General features: G+C 49.4%; 1 protein-coding gene across 1 annotated transcript; it reads right to left on the bottom strand.

Moving 5' to 3' along the window:
- Positions 1 to 8,927: 8,927 nt before the first annotated feature.
- Positions 8,928 to 19,018, bottom strand: DUSP5 (dual specificity phosphatase 5). The gene is made up of 4 exons (XM_041415950.1): positions 18,157 to 19,018; positions 13,887 to 14,029; positions 12,275 to 12,494; positions 8,928 to 10,542 (listed from the first exon to the last, which is right to left on the bottom strand). Exons 1-4 carry the CDS (start codon positions 18,548 to 18,550, stop codon positions 10,142 to 10,144), a joined length of 1,158 nt encoding a protein of 385 aa, XP_041271884.1. The 5' UTR covers positions 18,551 to 19,018; the 3' UTR covers positions 8,928 to 10,141.
- Positions 19,019 to 19,859: the final 841 nt, after the last annotated feature.

The raw sequence follows: 19,859 nt of genomic DNA, 5'->3' as shown, positions 1-19,859 counted from the left end.
TCTCAATGCAGAAAATCCACTATGGTGAAAAAAATGCAAGCAAACCACACCTGTGCTTCCTTTCCAACAATTTCTTTTTGTCTTGAACAAATCACTGAGCTCTGTTGCTCTCAAAACCTGTAGTGACCCCTGCCTTGCAATGCACAGTCTGACCCCTCAGCAGTACCTGCAGAAATGACTGTAATTTTGACAGTGAGCAACTGCCTGCCACAAAACCTAGACGTGGCAGCCCTAAGCCTGTAAGAGCCTTAAAAGAATCTCGGTTTGGTAAGGGGTGGATGTAATTACAGGTTCAGACGCTGGCTGCACAGCATTAGCCAGTGACATCTCTGTTCCATGGTGGGTACCTGTTTCCACCACCCACAGACCCTGTCCTTGCTCTTTTTTGTCTCCTGCTCCTTGCCCCTACCACAGTGTGTCCCAAGGGCTGCCAGGGTGATGCAGGGATTTGGCTGGGAGGCATCTATATGAAAAATACACATGTAAAGCACCAGAGGGGGTTTTTTTGCTTCTCCTTTTCTGACTCAGTTTCTAGTCACTTTAAACAACTCAAAACAATCAGACAGCCTCTATTTTAAAAATTTACGTTTAAAAAAAGTTTCTCTTGATCACTATGATCCTTTGAATGTGTAAAGTTAAATAATTTTTGTTGACTGTTAAGTATTCATCCATAAACCCTTTAATCCAACAACATTTTAGGAAAGCTAACATGTTTGTCAAGAAGAGTGTGGCGGGGTAAAACATCGGCGTGGAATGAACAGAGAAAGGCTTCCTTTTGAAAAGAGAGTAAGTTATTACAAATGAATCTGCCACAGGTTTACTAAGGAAAACAGTTGTTTTGCTCATCATCTTTCAGCCGAGCCTCTCTGTGAATAAAACGTGGTTGTGGTTGAATGAATTTCCCTCGCCTCGCCAATTTGATAAACGCGGGCATTGTGCACAGGCGGAGCGAGCGCCGCTCCCGGGGCCGCGCCGGGAGCGCTGCCGGCCCCGTCACATCCTGCCCGAGGGGAAACCAGAGATGCCTAAAAAAAAAAAAAAAAAAAAAAAAAAAAAGCTTTCTTGCATTTGGAAATTTTCTGAAAGAAAGCCTTGCTCTCTGTTTTTTCTATTTTAAACTCCGAAGAAGGGAAGGGACCTGCATTGAGCTGTTTACGGGGCCAGCTGTGCTGGAGGGCACCCATAGATCCAGCTCCAGACCTGGTTTTGGATGGATAAACACGAAGGAGAAGTGAATCAGGGATGCTGGATCCCACAGATCTGTTGCACCCGGTAGCTGCCCTAGCAGTGAGGGTGGCAGCCCACAGCATCCCTTGGCTTCAGTAGGGGCGTCCCTGAAGAGAGCCTGGGTCGGCACCAGCTCACAGGCATCAGGCAAGGGGTGACTTCTTTCAGGGGGCTGTATGACAGTCCTGAGGCCAGCACCTGCCCATCCATCAGTAGGGCTGAGAGGCAGCCCACAGAGGACAGGATCAACTGGTTCTCATCAAAACATATCATAAACAAAGGTAGAAATCTGAAGATCTGTTTAGTCCCAAGCTCCAGGTGAAAGATTGCCAGCTCAGACAGCAGTGCAAGACTAGGAAATAGGGAGGTGAAATAAAAGCAGTCACTTTTACTTCCAAAAAAATGTCCTAATGTTCAAGCAAACAGTAAATGCAATCCCAACAGTAGGAGAGCCACACAGACATAAATACATGTCCAACATCTGCAGGACTGGCTGCTTGCTCTGAAGGTGTGCCTGCAGGAGGACTGATTCTTGCCCTCACACAAAAGGGGTGAGGAACCAAGGGGAAGCAGCAGTGCCTGGCTTGGCCCTGGAGGTGTTGCTGGTTCGATGACATAATTGACTAAAAGGATATTTTGCCACCTGTTCCCAGCAGTGGTAGAACAGAGACTGACTGAGGGTCATGGAAACTCCTTGGAGAAACTAGGGGATGGACGCAGAGAAATCTCTGAATGTCTGCACTCAGCACATGTGATGAGCCAGACAGTGGGACAGAGGCAGAAAGAGCCTGTGTAGGTCTGTGACCCAGACTGCCTCATTTTGGGTCAGCTTTTTCAGTCTTTGTGGCCAGTACAAACAAAATTATGACTGACAGAGATGCCACACTGGAAATCTCACTTCCACAGAGCATCCTGAAATTCTGAAAAAAAAAAACCCCTTTCCCGTTGCCTCTGCTCTTAATTAGCACCCTGGAAGGAGGTGGCTGCAGTAAATTTGTAATTAGGTTAGAACAAAAATAGTTATTTAGGCTGACCACATCCATTCAACAAAGTAATACATGTCTAAAGTGATCAGAATCACACTGCCTGGGCTTTACTCCCTCTTTAAGCCATCCATCTACATCCTCGGGACCCACAAACAAATGTGATTTTTTAACCACAGAACCAAAACAAGCCCCACGAAAAGGCAGCCTCCTTTCTGCAAGGCATTTTCACACTAAGGCAGGTGAGTTGCTGACCTTATGGCATCTGACTGACTTTAACAAGCTGCAGCAACTTCACCTGACACCAGCTGGCCTCCCCTAAGTGTGACATTTCCCCATGGGCTTTGAAGATCAAAGGAAAACAAAGATAACTTCCAGTTTTGTCATGGAAACTGAAACCACTGCCCCAGGGACTATTTTGGGCCTCACTCCCCATTAGCGCTCAGCTCAGCGTTTCTCAGGCTCTTCCCAGGCGGAGCCCAGGGACACAGCAGGACATTGTCCTATCACATCCAAGCTGGCAGGCTTCCCCGGTGCAATTTTCACCGTTCGGTCCGGATAACAGGCATCTTTATTATCTTTTCCAGCCCTCCAAGGAAGTGTCTTGCTGTTTATTCTACACGATCTCTCCTAGCCCTGGCCTGCTGTGCCAGCTGCCTCTTCTTGCACCCCCAGCTCCCTCACAGAGGGAGGATGAAGAAGGAAATGAGAGGAGAAACCGAGATGGGAACACTGTCTGAAGCCTCTTGGCAGCCTCCCGTGCTGTCTGCAGACATTTCCCACGTGTCCCGACAACCTTTCCCCAGGATCCCACAAGCCACAGCACTGAGTCTGGCAGTAGCTGGCTGTGCAGAAGTCTTCTGCTTCTCCCTTCTTCATGGCTGAAGTGTGTCCCCACCAGATCTCACAGAAAAGCTCCTCTCAGCTGACTTTAGTAATCAGAACTGCCGGGAGCCACTTTAACACTCAGTAGCTCCGGGAACAACTTACCCTCCCCTTCTCTCCACTGGTGGTCCCTGATCAATTCTCTCGAGCATATCTGCCTGCCTCTGTCATGCTGACTGCCAGAAAACCAGCTGCTCTTCACAGCTGGATTTAGTAAACTGAACCATGTCAGTGCTTTAGCACTCAGTAGCACACAGATTTCTTGCCCCCACCCAGGGCTCCCATCGCCTGGCACAGTGGCTGCAGTGACTGTCTGAAAGTGCTCCGCAATTTGGTTTTGTTTTTAACTAATTAATACATTATATCCTGGGGGAAAAGAACAAAAAACTCATTAAAAAAGAAAAAAAAGAAAAAAAAAAGAGCAAAACCCCACAACAAACTCTCTCTTCTAATGAGGAACATATGGACTTACAAGCACAGTACAATAAATACATCATGGTAACAAGATTTTGTGCTGAGGATAGTCTTTGTCATAGGTCTAATATGCATTGCAAACATATGAAAAAAGCTTTATGCCTTTCTCAGAATGAGATTGATGTCATTATCCCTGATGCAAGACAGGATCCAGAGACATACAGATAAGCCTGTGAGAAACATTTAGAGAGAATTTCAGGTTTTGCTCTAGCACCAAAATGCTTCTCACATGAGCAAAGCCACATCAACAAAGCTCTGTTTTACCAGCAGAGCAGAAATATCCTCTGCAAAAGTGAGCTGTCCTGTGGAAAACACAGTTTTGCTGCTGTTGTCCTTTTCTATATACTCAAGGGACCCATCTGGTCAGCTTGGTCAGTCCAGGTCTCGCTCACTTCCTTTATGCTTCTGACAAATGTGGCTGTGCCAGCAGGACCAGCTGCATCACTTGCCCTGGAAATCCACAGGGAGAGCCCACAAGTGATCCCAGACTGCCTGACCCCTGGGCTCTCTGTTAGCCACAATAATTACTCAGGGCAATGTGGGCATTGCTGGGGAGAGCTCAGGCTGCGAGCATAGCTAGGAGATGAGCACAGTTCTGCTCCATCCCTGTTAGGAATGTCTTCACCCTGGCCAGCCGCTCTGGGCCCAAGCTCAGGCTGCGAGCATAGCTAGGAGATGAGCACAGTTCTGCTCCATCCCTGTAGGAATCTCTTCACCCTGGCCAGCCGCTCGGGGCCCAGCCGGATGGAAGTTAATGGTCATGCTGGAATTGGTGTCAATTGATTTTCCAGTTAACTTGACTTAATGTGATTGGAGGCATTAGAGCAGAGAGGATAAACCCGTTGTTCCAGTTGAGTCCCCTAGACCTCAAATGCCATTTCAATGCAGAGGCAAGTCTTAGCTCCAATTAGAACAAACGGCTCCTTAAAATAAAGATTTAATGGAAAGACTCATCCATGGCCTAATCTGAATCCCAGTGTTTGGGGGCTCTTCTCCCCACCAAGGCAATCGGCTTTGGTTCAGGGCCTGGAGGCAGCTCACAATGTATGGGCAATTTAATAACAAGATGACTCACCCACAGTCTGCCTTACAAAGGAATCTCAGAAATGGAGTATCACTGTGACAGAAATAAACCACTATTCACGCACAGACAAGCCCCCCAACCCCTCCCTCAAAAGAAGAGAGCCCATAAAATCTGCATTGTCATGTCACTTGGGAGACATAAACCTGGTCCAACTAACACTTACTCAAATGTTTAACTTTACTAACATGACTAGCTTAGAAAACCAAATCTGGAAAAATGCTTATGCCAAGGGGATTTGAAGCTCAAACTGAGGCCTTTATCAGTTTGCCTTTCATTTCTGAGCCTCTAACAGTCCCAGCAGATCACAAACCTTTATGTGGTGCCTGTTCTGAAGTCCCAGTCATCACTGCAGCTAGCATCGGCCGAGGCTGGGGCAGGATTTCTATTAAAGGTCTTTCCCACTTCTCCTCATGCAGAGCATGTCTTATGTGTCCCATGGCTCCCAGGAAAGCTTGTGTCCTAGAGATGCTTTCTACCCATGAGCTGCCCAGCACAGGTCATATTCTGGGATATGAGAACAATCCCTGACAGAAATATGGGAGTCCCCAGGCAATCCCTGAGGCCCTTTACGGTTCTTTCCCCCTTTCTATCTACCACTGTCACTCCTGATCTTGAGTTGCTGCCTTTATGGGCTTGTTTGGTGTCCTGCTAGGATTCCCAGAAGCTACCAATAACAGCCAGTGACTTTGATAGGCTAGCACATGAAAGGGACATCTAGGGGCCAGACTTCTCAAGAGCTAGACAAGGCTGGAAGGAGTGCTGAGCATTTCAGCTGTTGCTGCAGAAGCCATTTGTCTTGATAACTTTTACATTCCCTGCTAGTGTTCATACGCAGGACACATAGGGATGTATCACCACCACTGATGGAAAACATGAATGGATTTAGAAAGCTTTACTTGTATGTCAGAGTACCTTGATTTTTGAAGCTGAAATAAAAAGATTGAAATGACCCCAAAGTTTCTAATGCAATGGTAAAATAAAGTAGGACTTTACAACTGAGGCCCTGGTGTCAGAACTCCATTTGATTTTCTCTGATGACTCAACCTATTTCACAAGCTATTTTCATATTTCCTATTTAGCAAACTTACTCATGTCTCAGTAAAAGCCTATGATGTGATAAAGCCAAGAAACCGTAATGTGTGGTACTGGTAACACCTCCCACGTAAAAAAAAAAATCCCACTTCCATATTTATGTGGCTCTGCAAATTGGTTCCTGCCTTTTTCTCCCCAGAGAGTGAGCTGGCAGTGTGTCTACTCTCCAATTAACATGAAGCTGTGAAAAGTGGAGATGCAGGGTCAAATTCACCATACCTGGGGCCTCACACATTTTTTTTCCCATGTTACAGGCACATTTGGACCTTTGACTTCCCTGCAAGGCACGTGTTGTTTTTAGCATACAAATGACAACGCCTGCAGAATGCATTCTTCATTCATGCTTTGTCTCCTAAAAAAAGAAGCTCCCACCATAGGGCAAGAAGCTAAGAAGAGCTGCCTACCTTGTGGTGCTCAGGGACTGGGGATGGGCATCTCAGGACCAATTCCCCATGGAGCAGGTCAATTTTACCTGGGTTTTACTGGTAAGGATGCAATTTCTACCTATTGGAAAGCTCTTTAGGCAGGAAGAAGCTGGAGAAAGCCTGTGCTTTGTAACCAGAATAGACTGGAAATCACACCAGCAAATGTATGGACTAAAAAGACATTTAGGGACACTTAAGGACAGCACCCACTCATCCAACTCCACCCTAGATTTCTTCACAATCTGATCTGCAATGATGTAAAGATATGTATTTTTTGTGGCAGTTTCTTGAATGCTTGTTTCTCTTGGAGACAGAAAGGAAAGGCAGCATGTGCAGAGCAGAGCCAGAGGCTGAGCAACTGCTCTCATGCCTACAACATAACTGCTCCTTGCAAGCCTAAAAGCAAGGGACAAAAAGCTACATAGCACAAGCCCTGATCAGTCCTCCAGGATCTGAAACAGGTCTGGGAGGCACCAAGCTGTCCAGGACACAAGGGTGCACCATCAGGAGTGTGAATGGAGAGATGTCACATCCCAGCACAGTGCTGAACTAGTACTTCCATAGGCCACAGAACTTGAAAAACCCTCTTTTCTCTGATATTTCCTCCCATCTTCTGTGGATTCTGGCATTATAATGGATAAGCTCTAACTACAGCTTTGTCTCGGAGTATAGCCCTGCCATCTTTCCCTCATTTGCCTCTTCTGAAGTCTGAAAGCATCCTGGTAGCAGCCTTCCCTTTGCTGTTATAGCAAGGATTTCTGCTTTCCATCAGAATTTTGGTTTTGAGGCCCCTATTCCTCTGCGAAGCTTAGCTGGCAGATGGACACAGGCACATTGAGCCAGCCAGCTCAGCCTTCCACCCTTCAGCTCTGACATTCCCCACATACCTTCCTGATTGAGCTTCCATCCTTAGCAATGAGCCACTCAAACCCAAGCTCATTTGGGCTACAAAAGCCTCCTAAATCTTCCATCCTACCAACCCTGGTGAATTTCCTCAGTGCACAAACCACAAAACATGGGTGGAACTGTTCCTTTCCCCAAGGATGAAGATATGTATTGGGTGCTGCTGTCTGGAAGCACAGAACCAGGGCCCTGCCCTGCATATGTGAGTTCACACACGTTGCCTTTTCCTAGGTAGGTGCTACCCCGATTTGACACACTCACCTTCATATATTGGTGCTCAGATCACAGCACTGAAGTAGCAGAGCAGGCACCAGCATGAGCATGGGAACACAACCCTCTGGGAGGCAGCACTTGCATCCCAATCTGACTTGGATGCTAGGACTTTCTTTAGCAAGAAGGAGAGGTGAATTGAGCCTCTCCAGCCAAGAAGAGGGGACCCCTGCCCTGAGCAGGAGCATAAACATTGGTCTCCTGTGTCCAGGCATGACAACAACTCCTCTTCAGGCTCCCACAGGGCTGTGGCCTTCTATCCTTGCTGAATCCCAGCCCAGCATCTCGCCCTGCTAAAGCTATCCACCAACACACCGTGCTTAAAGCCCAGGATAAGAGCTCCCCTCCAAACACAAAGTGCTGCCCTTCCCTCTCTGCTAATACCTGGCTCCTTCCCCTGGCCTGTGATCTTTGCCAGCTGCCGTGGTCAAAGATCAAGGTCAGGAGTCCCTCTGTTAACCCCTTCAGCCTTGTGCCCTGCAAATATTCCATCACTGACTACTGAGGGTTTCAGCTTTCCAATCCTTAAGACACAAAGCTGGTTGTCTACCCAGAAGGGTTTACTGCAGTTTTAATGAGAGCTGTTGGCTGCTCTGTTTCTGTCCAGGTTGTAGGTCTCAGTGCTCTGGACATGGCCACTCTCACTAAGCTCAACAGCCTTTCTGCCTGGGTGCTTGCGTGGGCTGAGAGGCAGAAAGCCCTTTCCACAGTTTCCCAAGGGGACCAATCAGGTCTTTCAGAAAATTAATTGATCTGCTCTTACTAGATCATCTGCCTTATTCCCTGGCTGCTGGTTTCCATGCTCAGGTTTCCCAGAGCCCAGGCAGGGCTGCTGACACATCCCTCTGTCACTGGGTAAGGAATCCAAGGCACATCTCCAGTAAGACCTTCTCATCTGTCAGGTTTACTTCCCTGGAGGTAAGAAGTTACGAATGGATGCATATGTGCACACATGCTCTGTAACCCAGATATTTGCCATAGATTTTTTCAACTCGGTAATTTGGAATTGCAGATCATAAATATGCTGCAGTGATGATCCAGAAAAAGCCTAGAAAATTCAAGATGAAAAGGGGTAAGAAATGCATTATTCTTTTTTTTTTTCATTTAAAAAAGTGAAAAGACGAGTATCACCCACAGGGCCTGGCTCCTGGCACCCAGAGGTGCTGCATGCCACACACAAGCTTTGCTCTCAGGCCCAGGACAAGTAGCATCCCTTGTCATGGGTTGGAAGGAAGTGGGGGCCGTGCCTAGTTCAGATTTTCATCTTCAGCAAGATGGTAAATCTTATATAAACCATGCATGAATCAAAACAGAAGTGCCTGCCTGGCTGCTGGGAAGTGACGCCACCGTGACTCATGTCATTCTGTTTAAAACAATCCTCCCCCTCACCTTCTCCCCTCTGTAGTGATGCACCTTGGTGGCTTTTCAGCACACAGCACAGTGATGCTTTCCCATCTCTTCTACCCTCTTACACCACTTTTACACCATGGTGTTTTTCTCAGGTGACCTCTCCTGCCATCAAGATCTCCCAAAGCACTCTCACAGATCAATCCAAGTACAACAAACAGCTTTATTTTCCTGGCATTTTTTAACTTTATTATTTTTTACACACCATAAAAACCATTGCAGTTTTTTTTTCACATTCACGAGATCTCCTGGAAATTATTGCCATTTCCCATACATATTACATATTAAAAAATACTAAAAAGGTCAACAGACAGAGACACTCATTCTGAACTCCCTGTGGACACAGAAGCCAATGTGAGCAAGACAGAAATAATTTTTTCTGGACAAAGGCTGACTAGAGGTGACCACACACTCTAAGCAAGTCACATAACACTGAAAAGACCACTTGACCATACACGATACACAGTGAGAACACTTGGGAAGGGATGGAGAAAAAGTTGTTTTGGAGCTGAAAGCTTGTCAGGTTTTTTTGGTGTGAAGTCCAGCAGTTACAGTGTTTTACAGTTGGGAAGTGGATGGGATGAGGATTGTTGAGACATTCAAGTACTCTAGGGCTGTTCTTAAAAAAACAGATAAGAGGACAATAGCTCAGCAGGGTAGCTGATAGACCTCAAGTCCCTGCTTTACTTAAAAGCACATCCAGTACAAAGGCAAATACAGAAGTACAGGAAATGCCACACCTGAATGGACCCACTGGCGGCGGGTTGGTATCCAGTTACACTGTGGACAATACCTGACACTTCGGAGGCTGGAGCACAGGGGATGTTCACCTGGTTGTGCAGCAGTGTCCTGGAAAAGGTGCTCCCTCTCCCCACTCCAGCCCTTTGCTACCTGAAACATGACACAGGAGAGGGGAGGAGGAAAGCCAGAGGAGGATTTGAACAAATATTCACTCTCGCCACCTCTGTGGTTGCAAAGGTAGTGCTTTTCATTTTGCTTGCTTCCCTGCTGCTGCTGTTTATTGCTTGAAGCTTTAAGTGAGGGTCTTTTCAAAAACAAGATTGGAAGAAATGGGAACTGAGAACATACTAAATGGATTTCTCATTGTTCCCCAGGAATCTGGAAATACAGTAGTGGGTGCACATTGTGTGGTTAAAACCCTAAAAAAGCACTTTGTATTTCTTAAAAAAAGGACAATAAAAGTTCAGAAAACCTGCCATGCTTAGACCTCTTGCATTTTACAGTCACAGCATATGGGAAGTATGACCCATGACAACCACTCCATCTCAGAGTAAGTGGATGAAGTTTCTCTATTGCACATTCATGAAATGTTCTTGTTGGGGATCACAGTTTGGATCAGGACCACACCAGCTCCAGGCTCCCCACGGTGCTCAGCAGGATGAAGATGCCGTCATCGGGCTGAGCTTCAGCTGGTGCACAGGAGAGTGGATGGGCACGGAACTCAACACTGAGGTAGGAAAGGCAAAGCACGAGCCCTCAAAGTTTTTGCCTAAAGTCAGTTCCTCTGCAAAGAAAGACGCAGCTTCTCTCTTGCACGAGGTGACAGGGGGGCTGGGGGTGGAAGACAAGATCTCTGACTCGTATTGCAGCAACTGGCCCATGAAACCGAAGTTGGGTGAGATCAGGCTCCGGCGCTGCTTGATGTAGTCAAAGGCTTCGTCCAGGCGCAGCTTCTTTGTCTTCATGAGATAGGCCATGCAGATGGTGGGGGAGCGCGAGATCCCCGCCTCGCAGTGCACCAGGATCTTGCCGCCCGCTCGCCTGACGTAATCTGGGGGAAAAGCCATTGCAGACATCAGCTGTTGTGGGGCATGGAGAGGACACCGACACACCCAGGGCTGGGGACACAGCCAGTCTACCAGCAAAGAGAGGCCTGCTCTTCTGTTGGGTACTAGGGTGACATGGAGATTATCAGACAAGGAGGACAAAACCCAGCTTGTGACATACCTGAGCATGATTTCAGAATCTGTGGACCTTGATTTGGTTCTTTTTGCATTTTTTAGAAAAGTCCATCCCTGTCTCCTTCGTTGTGCCTACTTCTCTTTTGGAACAACTGACATTCAAGAGCATTGTGATGCAGGCGGTGCTGTAGCTGCATTTCTCTGCCTGCAGCTCAAAATGTTGTGTAAAGCTAAGCCCGGCCAGCCCTCCCACTACCTGGTCACTCAAAAACTGCAGGGGCTGTCATCATCTTTGCTAGAAAAACAGGATTTTTCTTCAAAATCCTAACTCCCTGCTTGGCAGCAAGCAGCAGTACCAGGAGATACCCTTGGGTGGAGAGGCTGAGCTTAGTCCCTGGGGCCTCACCACAAAGCAGACAAGCACTGGTAGGCAGCTGCTAATTATAGCCTGGTTAAAGGATGCTTGGACTTAAGTCAGGATATAAAAGGCTTATGCAAAGTACCCATTTTACACAACAGGAGCCACTGTGGTTACTCACACAACACAATGATTGTTATTAAAGAGAATGTGCTTAAAATAAGCCCTTTCCACACAATAACACTGTTCAAAAAATAGACTTCTCTCTGCTCTATCGCCTTGAGCAACATGTTCAATCTCCAATTTATGGATAACTTTGAGTGTAGTGCTCAGGGAAACACACAGAGCTGAGGAAGTTATCATTTGCCTGCCTTCAATTGTCTGCCAGGGGACTGCCACCACGACCAGTTATATCTAGCTACTGCACAAAATAAGGAAGACGTGGATTTGAGTCATCCCCAGCATCTACACCACACGCCCAATTTTAAAAGAAAGTGAAAATTAAAGTTGTCCTCAAAATCTGGGAAATTTCTAAGTGACTCGACATCTATCAGAAAGGGTTGAGGATAGGACAGAAAGGTGCCATAAATTATTATTTCTCTGTGAGATGTCTGGGATGGGGGAGGATTTAGAGAGCACCCTCAGGTCAGGTTTTTATAATTCTGCCTGCACTGCTGAAGGCCTCAAACTCAGCTGAGCAATAAGTCCAGTGAGTCTGTAACTTGAATATTCCTGAAGAGCAACAGTACCAATTTCAACATGATCTCCACCCAGGCTAAGGCTTCTCCACCCCACAAAACCATGTTGTGCTTCTCAGGGAGAATCCTCTCCCCTGTGCTCCCTGGCACAGCTCGCCTTTGCTCACCCACTCAGCCGAACACAGGAAGATTTGAAAAGGAATAGCACAAACTTTTCTAAAGGCCTCCTCATTTTTATGCATGGGGGTATTTGATTTAAGGGTGAGATACAGCATGATCAAAAGGAGGAATGTAAAGAGCTCTGTGATAAGGGGGGACAATGGATTTCTAGGATGCCACCTTTGGGATATCTCAGCAGAGTAAGGCAATGGTTTTACTGACTCTGGCATGCAAGTCCAAGGAACTGGGGTTTTTTTCCTTCACAAAATTCAGTAGATTTCAATACATATTTTATTATAAAATTAACTAAATGTATTTTAATTGATTTTACATTTTAAATTAGTTTAAAATTCATGAAGATCTGCAAATCTGTTCATTGGTACCTACCAATGAAGTCTATGGCTTCCTGGAAGTGAGAGCTGATGTCTGCTGTGTGACTGTCCTCTACTGGTATCCACTTGTAGCAATACTGGTCTTTGAAGGACTCTGAGCTTTTCCTGGAGACATTTAGCAGGGCTGTGATGTGCAGGTTAGCGAGAAACTCGCACTTGGAAGCATGGTAGGCACTACCAAGGTAGAGAAAAGGCAGGATTTCAACTGGACCACCCTGGAAGAGAAGGAGCAGAAACATGTAATTCTTCCTGAGACCCAAGAGCGACCACGGGAGCCCATGTGGGTGCCTGCTCCCTCCCTCTCTCATGTTTTTGGACCCCAGTACTGCTGTCCAATGAATCAGTGGCAAAGCCCAGGCAAGAAAAATGCTTTCATTTTCTTGTCCACATCTGCAGGGTACAAAGTCAGACCAATCTACTCATGTGCAAGATATTTGTGGCTTTCTTTAAAGTGCTGCCCCTTGCAGTGCACCTAGAGTGCTTTCATAGGTGGTGCCCATTCCCACTGAGGCTTTACTGAAATGGGACAAGGCAGGGAGCCACATCCAGCAGGGAGGAAGATTAGGACAGAGGAAGAGGCTGCTTTGGCTCAGCCAGGGCTTTGCCCCTCTTGTCACAACTCCAAAAGTGAAACAAAGCAAAAAACTGGACATAGGCTCCCCATCCCCCTTCACCCCACACCTCTGTGGAGCACAGCACCTACTGCATCACCCACCCTGAGACGTCATCTCAGTTCCTCCTTCCTCAGCACAACCAAAGGCTGGATGACGAGATGGCAAAGAAAAGCCACCATGTGACACAGCTTTCTGAGCTGGCAGGTAACTTTCCATGATGCACAGGAGCTGCTGCCACCCCCCAGCTGCAAGAAACTGCCTTTCCACTCCCCCTGAACTGCCCACATGGTGGGTTCCCGTGCATCAGGGACAGCTGGCAGCCAGCCACGGTGGCAGGAGGGCACCCGGTGTAGGAGGTACTCCGGTACTCCCTGGAGAGCCCAGAGGCATCGCAAGGGGACTCCCCTGAGCAGCAGGAAATGCACGCCCTGGCGGAAGCGTCCTGACCACAGGGTGACATCTCGGAGCACACATCATCCCGGGCTGGGTGGGCACACCGTGACTTCCTCTGTGGAAACCCCACTTCCCCAGCCCAATGGTGGGCCTCGCTTCTCAGAGGCTCTGGCCCCTTGCCAGCCTCAAATTCCTCCTGAGATCTCAGAGGAGTCATGGGCAAAATGTGCTCCTTTGTCTGCTGAAAAGTGACACTCCTGGCAGCCTCTCCCCTGCCCGTTCTCAGTCTCTCTGGAGGTGTGAGCTGACAGCTCACGCTGTCTGGGTGTGTGATAAGAGAGTTCATAAATAGTTTTGGGGGCTAGATGCAGTGTTTTGCCTCCTTCTGCCTGATTTTGAAGCCGGGTGGAGGTGATGCTGACCAACTGCACACAAGGGCAACTTATTCAGCTCACAGGCCATCAGCCTGGACTGTGACAACTTATCCACAGCCCACGGCAGCACCAGGCCCACTGACACCCTGCCAGCCTCCAAGAGAGCCTGCTGGCAGCAGGGAGAAGTCCCAAGGGGAGGGTCACCTACCACAGCCATGGCACACACCTGGTCATAAGCAGGTTTGTGGTTGGCACTCTGCTTCTCACAGTGGCTGGAAAGGTTTCTCTCTGCTTCCGTCCTCTCTGGGGAAATGAGTTTTCCATTCACGCAGCACTCAGGATATTGAGAGTTAAAGGTTTCATATCCCCCTAGGGAAACAACAAAAAGAAGAAAATATGAATATTTGCCCTCCCAAGGACTAGTTTAATTCAAATGAAGGACAAAGGAAGCTCCAGCAATGCAGTGGGATAGCAGTGCCCAGCAATGAGCTCCAGGGGAGTGTCAATGAAGGACAGTGCTCCTCTGGGAAAATGGGTTTGCTTAAAAGGATTTGGGCACCCAAGGAAAAACCTCTGGTACCACTGACAATTATTAACTTGCTCAAACCCAGTGAATCCAGACTAAATCTGTTAGCAGATGTAATTCTGTTGAGTCTAGCAACCATTAACTCCTGTACACTGGGGACTAAACTCCCTCCCCCCAGGTTTTACACATGAGCACTAATTCCAGCATTTGAGGCAGAGATTTCTGTACTCAGAATCATCTTTTCTAAACCTGTCATTAATATATTCACTACAACAACACACAAAATATTTTATTTGCGTTTTTAAATGGACATAAACACAAGAGGGGGATGCTTGCATGTGTCTCATTAATCACCACAATGCATGAAGACAGTGAAGTAATGAAGATGGTCCCACTGAAACCAATCTATTAAATAACAGCTATAAAACTTAATGAAATCCTGTGACAACATTTGACAACTGAATAGCCCCACATGAGCTATTCTGCACGGTTAAGTACTGCGTTCATTTCGTTCAGTGTGTTGCTAATGAAAAGGAATTAATCCTATTATTACATTGTTACTCAAAGTTTGTCGTCAGCTAAATTGTTGCCTGTTTCCAGGCTGGGAATATCCGGCATGGAAGAACATTATCTCCAAAAAGTACCCGAATAAGTCAGGTAGCAGAAGCAGCCCGGAAACGTCAATGGTGTGCCACATGTGTGCCACCTGCGCTTTCTCAGAGCAGAAATGAATGGCTCCCGACCAGCTACATTCAATAATCCTTCAGTATGGCCCTCGAGTAAACAAGGCTTGGAAGGCAAAGCCTCTCGTTGTGATTCATTCACCTGCAACTGTTTCACCCTGATAAGCCGTGTCGGTGCGGGTGCCCGGGTGCAAGGGAGGGTTTTGAGCCGAGGGGAGCGCTGAGGATCAGAGCAGCCCCGGACCCCAGCAGCCGCCCCTGACAGCTCAGCCCCGCAGCGCCGGCGTCTCATCTGTTCGCAATGTTTGAGCAGTTGTGTGCTCAAATTCATGACGTGCTGCTGTCGCCTACTCATTCCTGCCGTGGGGTCCTCGTGTTGCAAGCGGCCAGCATGATCCAAAGCCCACTGAATGTGATGAAAGTCTGTTTTCCATGACAGAGGACAGAAGAGTGACCTTGCAGCAAACGGGCACTCAGCACCTGCACCTTTCCTCCTACCCCCAGCCACATTCTGCCAGCTCATCCCAGAGCTCACAGCATGAGGCAGTGTCCAAGCGGTCAAGTGACCGTGGAGACCATGGTGGTGGTGGGAGGTGTTTGATAAAATGGTAGCTGCAACAACTGGGTTGAAAAAATTATCCCTAGCAACTGACAGTGTGAAAAAACAACAAACACAAGAAGCTCTATAGAATTCCCTGATCTCCAACTGCCCTTCATGGGGCGAACTTTTAAATCCTCTTGTTTTGCATAGCTGACCTTATCTTCCCCCAACTCCCCAGTCACCGCCATCACATAGGAAAAATATGTCCAGTTTATATAAATAGCCATGATCCTCATTTACACCCTATGTTGCTGTTTTTACACTTGAATGAACACAGAAATCTGCCCAAGCCAAACTTGCATGTGTGTTCGACAGACATGTGTCTCTTGGGGCAGCTAACACATGCAGCTGGTGAATGGTTAATTACAAGCCTTGGGGATCAGGATATTTGCAGGCCATTCTTACAGTGAGTCATCTGCTCATCCCATCCTCCAGCAATCTCCTCTCTTCCCCCTCCCCACTCAACCTACCTTCCCTGAGGTCATTTCTGCAAATACTCAGCTGCTCATCATGGAGAGCTGAGCTGCACTTCCCTTTTAATCAATAAGTAATAGAATCCTTATCAGCACCAAGGGAGGATCCGTTATTTTATCTTTTTTTTTTTTCCCCTGACAGACAACCACTCTCACAGTGCTGGGGCTGAGCTCATCCAGAGTGAAACTGCACCTACACAGATGAAAGATGTGACCCTGCAAACCAGAAAGCAACGGAAGGAACGGGGCCTGGCACGCAATGCCTCAGTTCCAGCTGCTCTCTCTGGGACCAGATCCTCAGCATCTTGATCACCTGGTGGTCTTGATGACCTCCTCATATCTTATTGCCACGAGACCCCCTTAGCACTTAAGTACCCAATACCTCCTCCCAGCTCTCCATGCCTAGGGAGAGCAGGAATATAAGGGGAAACTTCAAGGTTTTTTCCTGGTGGTTTTACAGCCTATTATTTGCAAAGTTGGTAGCAGAGGCCTCCAAAGGACCCTTTCTCCTGATCAGAACACAGTGTTCCAGGGTGATTTATATCCCCACTGTGCCAAGGATCTTCCCCCAGGCCAACAGCTTCCTGGGGGTCTGTGGCCCCAGTGAATCACCAGTGCTGCCCACTGAGTCATGGGCCTGAACCTGCAGCCCCAAGCACTTCCAGAAAAGCAAAAGGAAACTGCAGCAGGAAACTTTCTCATACACTGAGAGGAAATGTCTTTAGCCTCAAATCAACAGGCTTTCAAGATAAGACACTTCACAACTCACAAGATGTACAAAGCAGGGTAGTAACCCCTCACTCCGGATAAACTGCCCACAGCCACGGTCACCACTTCAAAGTGTAGGGCTGGTACATGAAGAGGAAAGGATGATCGTGTGGCCAAACAAGCAGTTTGAGAGCCAGCAGAGCTAAATTTGGCCCCTAGTTTACCACAGACTTCCACCCGTGACCCTGAAAATATTTTTTCATCTCCAGTTTAGTGTAGTCCCTAAGGATTTGAATGACACAGTGCTGGTATCTCTGCCCTCCAGCAGCAGAATTTGTGCTTTTGGGGTGACTGCCAGATCCAGCAAAGGCTGATAGTGGCAAGACAGAACCAGGGTGGTGGCAACAGCCGGGGAGCATCCCCCATCTCGGTACCAGGCAATACCCGGGCTGAAGGTGCCTCTGCCCCAGCGGGAGGTCGTTACAGAAGGCTAAAGCTGGGTACCTCAGGTCAAAAACTAGGGATAAAAGGCTTATTAAAAGTGAATTAACCCTGGCCCATTAGAACACAGGGGCAGGCTTTATTCAAGAAACATCGCCTGGTTTTCCCCTCCCTTTTATGGCCTCATGGTATGGCAAGGGGGTCTTTGGAAACTCCTTCCTCGGGCTGGTACCGCTGCGGGAGCCCCGCGGGCGCCGCGTGTGCGGGGCTTGGGGCGGGAGCGGCCCCGCTCCCAGAGCAGGTGGGGGCTGCGCTGACAAAACCGAGAGGGCAGAAGGACAAAGGCGCTGCCAGAGGTGGGGGGAGGCAGGGGCGGAAGGACGGGGAAAGGGCGGGCTGCTGTGCTGGCTATGCTATTTATCGTTTTATTAGCCCGGGTTGTACGGAAGGAAAACAAAGAACCGCAATCGAAGGGCTGTAATACACGTGAGGGGAGGAGGTATTTCTGTCCCTCGACGAGCCCCGGAGTTTCGCCTCTAGGTTTCCCCTGCCAGAGTCCCGATGTGCCCGAGGGAGAGAAACCTCTCCGCCCTCGGTGGAGGGGCGGGCATCGGTCCCAGGGTTTAGGGGGCCCAACACGGGCGTCCGTGTGTCACCGGGCGGAGAGCGAGTAGCGGTGGCCTCGTCTCTCCTCATATCCGCAGGGCTGATTTTGTTTCCCACGCAGCGCCCATGTCTCTCCCCCTTAGATAAACTGCAACTTTTGCTGCTCTTTACTGATATTCTCTGCTTTCCCCTCGGCCTCTTAAACGCGTGGCGGGGTTGAGCGGAAAGGCATTTCGGCTCAGCCAGCAGAGTCTATCCGGGATTTATTTCCAGTAGGTGGAAAAGAAACAAAATCCCGGTGTTACCTCCCTGCCCTCCACCAATAATCAGGTTCACTGCAGGGCGAAGGAGAGGGAACGGGAGCACCTCGGGGCCGCAGCCAGCCGGGGGAGTTTTGAGGGCCGACCGCGCCGCTCTCCCCCGGCCCCTGTCCCTCGGGTCCCCGCGACCCCTCTCACCTTTCAGGAAGCAGACCCTGGCCCCGGCCTCCGGCAGGCTGGAGAGCAGGGCGTTGAGGACGATCTGAGCTGTGCTCTCCTTCTTCAGCTTCTGCCAGTGGCCCGTGTCCTGGTCCAGCACCACCACGGCCGCCAGGCGCGCAGCCCCCGCCGCCCCCTCGGCGCCCGGCAGCAGCCGGGCTCGGGCCGCCGCGTCGGGCACCACGAAGTGGAGCGGCACGGCCCCGCCGCGGGCCCGCCGCATCACCACCGAGTTGAGGTTGACGTTGAGCGAGCCGCGGAGGCAGGAGGCCGAGTAGGACAGGTAGGGCCGGCAGTCCAGCACCAGGCAGCGGGAGGGCTCCTTCCGCAGCAGCTTCCGCAGCTGGCGGCAGTCGAGGGACGTGACTTTCATGCCGGCCGAGGGTAGCGCCCCGCCGCAGCCGGGGCAGGAGCGGAGAGAGCGGCAGGAGGGTACCCGGTGCTAGCGCGGAGCCGGCGGCGATGGGACGGGACGGGAGGGACGGAGGCACCGCGGGGCCGCGCCGAGCCCGGGCAGGGAATCCCGGCCGGCGCCCCGGGCATTTATATGAATGGGAGGCCGGGCCGTGACGACACTGCCCATATAAGGGGAGTGACGCGCCCGCCTCCCAAACATGGACATCCCCCGCCCCGCGCGCCGCCCCCTGGCGGGGATCCCCTCCCTCCCTAGCGGCGGTAGGTCAGCATGGGAGGCAGAGGAAGCTGAAAAACGCTGCAAAAATTCTCCACTCATCGGCTGGGGCTCATCCCGACATCACCCCCGCCCCCTCCCCAGCGCGTCAGGAGAGTAGGGAAGCGTGCCGGGGGGACGGAGGAGAAGGAAGGAAACAAGGGAGGAAGGAAGGAAGGGCAGCGCTGGGGCAGGCTTCTCACACCAGGTTGCGAATGGAGTTTCGGTTCCCTTTATTCCCCCCTCACTGTGTATCCTCACCCCCAGAAAAGCCTGAGCCCAGGCGGACCTGCCTGCAAGAGCTCCGCTGCTTGCGGGATGGGAGCTGCCTGCTCCTAGATCCTCTCGGAAAGAGTTGGGTCCCCTGCTTAGGCTATGGTTTGCATTAAGGCAGCTTTGGCAACTGAGTGATCAGCGAGAACACTGATCCCCGGGTTGTTGCCTGGGGAACAAACCCGAGGATGCTGTTACTTAGCCCATGGTTTACAGCCTAAGGAACAAACAAAGAGTAGTGGACTGGGACAAAGCAAGATGTGCCATTTCTGCAAAATTAGTGAAAGCTCTGAAGCAATGGGGACAAGGATGAGAGGGCCACCTGCAATAAATACAAAAATTGCTGCTATGGTTGTTGGAGGGGAGGGTCCCTTTCCCTGTGGCTGCAATTTTGTGTCTCAAGGACTTGCAAGACTTACACCACAGACCACTGACTGTGCCTGTGTCCAGAAGTCGTGACACTAAGACACACAGGAATTAGGAAATTTGGCACTTGCCCTTTCATTGCAGATAGTTTTGTAAAGGCACCAAAACGAGGAGTGGAAATTCCTAGAAGTTAAGCAAAAGGGTGAACTCCAGTCAAGCTCATTAAAGCCCAGGCAGATGACAGTGCAGCTATCTAAGAGCAGGGTGTCATTTATTCTGATGGTGCCCTGAAAGAATGCTCACCTTAACTGCAGGCAGGAAGTGCCATCCCTGCCTCAAATTGCCTGCAGCTGAAACAGAGAAGCACAAAAGC

Source organism: Onychostruthus taczanowskii, unplaced genomic scaffold, assembly GCF_017590055.1.
Source record: "Onychostruthus taczanowskii isolate IOZ18803 unplaced genomic scaffold, ASM1759005v1 scaffold5, whole genome shotgun sequence".
Lineage (NCBI taxonomy): Eukaryota > Metazoa > Chordata > Aves > Passeriformes > Passeridae > Onychostruthus > Onychostruthus taczanowskii.
This window is presented reverse-complemented; position numbering and strand designations above follow the sequence as displayed.